A 4,297-nucleotide genomic window follows, 5' to 3' on the forward strand; every position below is an offset into this window, starting at 1 on the left:
GAATGCCATTTTATCAGAGATCTAGTCACAAGCAAGAAAGTGGTGACTCCTTTTGTGAAGTCTGAAGATCAGCTAACTGATATCTTTGCCAAGCCATTGAGTAGGCTGCGATTTCATGACATTTGTAACAAGCTAGGCATCCATTAGATTTATGCTTCCAGCTTGTGGGGTAGTGTTGACCATATCAGCTACTTGGGTTTATTGTCTTTATTATCAAATATAGGGGCATTTATGCAATCTGCATGTATATATATATATGGTTTTTCTTTCTGACACCTCTCAAGGTTTTCGATAAACTGTAACCTTACTTCTTCATCCTTTTATTATAACATACATTTCCTTAAATGAGGGTGAAACCCTGTCCTTTAACATGGGTATCCAAACCTATGCATTTTCAGAATCTCAGCCCATGTCTGGCGTCACCGCCAGACTGTCTCAGTTCGACCAACAGTCAAACACTTGACAGTGCTAAGAGTTTTTAGCACACAAACTCATGGGTCTGAGTTGCTAGAGCTTTCTCTCTTCCGTGTTCATAAAGCATGATGGACTTTCCCATGTTCAATCCACATTACCACCTCTAGGACTTTTCTAAGTTGCTAGAGCTATTGCCTTGAAAAACTAATGGGTCTGTTCTTCAAATAAGGCCCGGAAAATGACAGGGAATCAAAAACCTGGCAAAACTATGCCTGCAGGAAACGTACCTGCCATATGCAGGGACAGAATTCCAGAATAAGTCTGAAATCAAAACCATAACAAAGGGAAATAGGATAGAATATAATTTCATCATCAGAGCCCAAAAGAGGATTCATGTGAAACTCAGTTCCAGAATCAGAAAAAAAAAATCACAGGGAGGAGAGAACAGAAGACTAGATTATCAAAGATGGGATAGGAGAAAAGGAGAAATTTTTTTTTTCTTTTCTTTTTGGATATTTATGAGAATAAAGGATTAACAAACTTGATCATTTTGTAGTTTTAGATCAGAACATATAAGGAATAGCAGCAAGCAAAAACACATATAAGAAGGGGGGTGAGAAAGCCTTCACTTGGTCCGCCTAGCGAGCACAAGAGATAGAGAGAGACTCAAATAAAGACAATACTTTGTAGCCGCCAATGCTGGCGCTAGAGAGACAATCATAGTTCAGCAGCAATGCGGGATGCAAGAGAGAAATTGAGAGAGAGGTTCAGTCAGCGATCGAGCGAGAGGTTGACAGAGAGAAATTCGGAGACCAAAAGCCAACAGCAGCGACAGGACGCAACATAGAGAACAGGAGACAGTTAAAAAAAAAAAAGACTCGCTTGGATTGTTGAACATTGGGAGGAAGGATTACAGCATGTACCATTGCTCCTTCGTAAGTGGGCCATTTTACATTGTTATCCCTCTCAATGGCAATCTAGTGCATTTTGTGTTATCAATATAAATTTATTTGACGAACTTTTTTAACCCCTGAAACTAAACACTTTTGAGAATAAGATAAGGGTCAATTAAAATAAGGCTACAAATTCCAAATGCACCTATAGAGGTGTCATTTACTCTCTAAAAGTACAAACTCCTTCCTCTTTTTGGTTTACTTTTTAAGATGACAAATTGCCCTACTCCCCCTATCAACGACCACACCTCTTCCTCGCACGCACGTGGGAATCGTCGCTTCCCCTCCAAAAATGGCCCTCCTTTCCCCTCACACAGACAACATCCCTTGTACTTGCTAACCGTACAATGGCCTTGAGGAAACAAGCCTCTCTTCAAAAGAATATCAAGCCATCTTTGAAATTCCAGAAGCCAGTCTCAAATCCTGAAGCTATTCTAGAAGTCAGATTCAATCCCCATAAGCTATTGGACTGGTTTCCGATTAGGTTAAGGGCTCATTATCTAGGGTTTGTTTGACCACCGAAATGCACATTTCGAATTTTTTGACCAAAATAGCTCAAGAAATATCTAGTCGAAATCAAAAATAGGATGGATGAAGTGGAGAGGTACGTCCGGAGTGTTGTGTGATCAGCATATTCCCTTAAAACTTAAAATAAAAATTTAAAGGGCAATTATACGACCGGCTATGATGTATGGTGCGGAATAATGGGCAGTTAAGTACCATCATGTAGATAAACTCAATGTAGCAAGAGATGAAGATGTTGAGATGGATGAGTGGTAAAATTAGGAAGGATAAAGGAATGATCATATTGGAGCTGATTTGAGAGTGACTTTGGTACATAATAAGCTACGAGAAATTCGTTGAGGTGGCCGGGCCATGTTCAGCGGAGGCCTTTGGATGCTCTAGTACAAAGAAGTAATTTTATTCAATTTGAATGAACTAAAAGAGCTAGGGGCGGACCTTAAATGACTTTAGGAGAAGTGGTGAGGAAATACATGCATAACTTAGGCCTTGTATCAAGTATGACGTCAAATAAAGTTGATTGGAGGGCAAAGATCCATGTATCCGATCCCATTTAGTTGTGACAAAGCTGGGTTGTTGCTGTTTTTGCTACCTCATGAGAGATGATGACAAGAATAAGAAGTGTAACCTATTAAAGCTCAAAATGAAATTAATAATAAAAATGAACAGACTGAACCTTCCAGAGGACAAAGGGTTCACTAGGTCTACCAACAATTATATCAACTATATCACATATCTAAATTTAGGATTTAGATTAAAAAAAAATGCTAACATATGTGAATAGAGGAATAAGCTATTAAACTACACCACTAATTTGAGAACTGCAGACAAGTCACTACAAAGAATTGGGGAACAAAGATTTAAACCAAACAACACTGTCTAAAGACGAGAGTCGTAACAAAAATTTCTGCAAAAGCAAAAAATGCCACACACGACAAATTCTTCATTGCCCATTTGCAGAAAAAGTACATGCTCATACCGTATTGAGATTAAAATTAAACCCAGTAAATACGAGTTGAACAAAAAACAAAGCCTATATTCGAATATAAGTTTCTGTTTTCCGTTTTTGAGTATTAAAGGCAATGAGACATTTAAGCTAAGTAAACTCTACTATTACAGAACGCAAGTAAAACACGGAACTCCACAACGCAGTCTCTTAATCTCCACAAATAGCAGACAATTTGAAAATCAGAATAAAACTACAATTTTTTTTGGACCTACAGAACCAGCTGCACAGCGCAGTTAACAGAACTTCACAGACCACCTCCTAAATTCTTCCATTGAAAAAAGTGAGAACTGGAAAAAATAAAATAAAACCATGGCCTTCATTACCCATTTAGAGTAAGATACATATAAGCAAGAAGGAAACTGAAAGAGTCCAATGAAAACCGCCATTTCGGAGGATAAAACACAAGAAATAAGCTTTATAAATCCCAATAAAAATCTTATCTTAAATACAAAAACTCTACGGGAATTTAACCAAAAAGTAACAAAACCAATCAAAATCTTCATGACCAATAAAAGAAAACCAAACAATATAATAAACAGGTAAAATTTGCAGGTTCAACAACACAGTCTATGTAGAACAATGCAAACATAAACCCTAGAAGTCTAAAAATAAGGAGGAAGTGGAACAAGGAAGAACCAGCACCTGGAATATTGTTAGAAACGAGATGGAGTCCTCGAGACATCACCTCAGAGAACAGAGCGAGCCTCACAGGCGGTTCTGCATTTATGCTATTTTCTGTGCCAAAAATCGCTTACAAGGGATGGAATTGGAACCTCGGAAGCGCCTTTGGTAGTAAGTGAAATGATAAGGGATCTTTTCGAGGCTTCGCGCCACTGCCGCAACCGTTAGCCCAACAGGGTTTAGAACTTAAAACCCTAACAAGACCACTATGTCAGGGTATTCGATCCGAGTCCGGATCCGGATCCGGATCCCCTCCCCTACAGCTAACCACCCAACCCCATCTCACACCATCCATGGGGGTGGACCTTTCTCATATTCGATCCGAGTCCGTTATATTGATCAGGGGTGTCAATAGGTTGATTAGGATCAGTTTTGGTTCCGTTTTATTGATTTCGGTATGAGATTGAGTGAGCCCAAAACATGATCCAATAAGGAACATCGGTTTTGGTTTGGTGTCGGTGTTATTTCGGTTTCCCTTATCCATGTGGTATTGGGTTCAGTTTTGATTTCTTGTTGAGGACGCATAAACCAAAGCCCAGAGTCTTCAATTCTATGCACCTCTATGGCTCTATTATTTATTCTCGTTATCAACAACAGAGAGAGTGACCAGACTCCAGAGTCATAGAGAGCTTCCTTGTGCTGAAATGATGGAAATGGTCGCACCTCCATGATTGCTTTGTCATAAGAGTTTAGTTTGGCATTCTTCAAAGACTGGGGA

The 4,297-nt window shown here is 39.1% G+C and overlaps 1 protein-coding gene across 1 annotated transcript in view; it reads right to left on the reverse strand.

Annotated features, from left to right (window-relative positions):
- Window positions 1-3,758, reverse strand: part of LOC122090593 (rho-N domain-containing protein 1, chloroplastic-like) — a gene marked incomplete in the record, with an annotated part of 5,194 nt that extends 1,436 nt beyond the window's left edge. Inside the window, 1 exon segment of the mRNA XM_042660234.1 lies at window positions 3,541-3,758. Coding sequence (XP_042516168.1) covers window positions 3,541-3,580 — 40 coding nt within the window.
- Between the last annotated feature and the right edge of the window lie 539 nt (window positions 3,759-4,297).

This window comes from Macadamia integrifolia, chromosome 10, assembly GCF_013358625.1.
Source record: "Macadamia integrifolia cultivar HAES 741 chromosome 10, SCU_Mint_v3, whole genome shotgun sequence".
In the NCBI taxonomy this organism is placed as follows: Eukaryota; Viridiplantae; Streptophyta; class Magnoliopsida; order Proteales; family Proteaceae; genus Macadamia; species Macadamia integrifolia.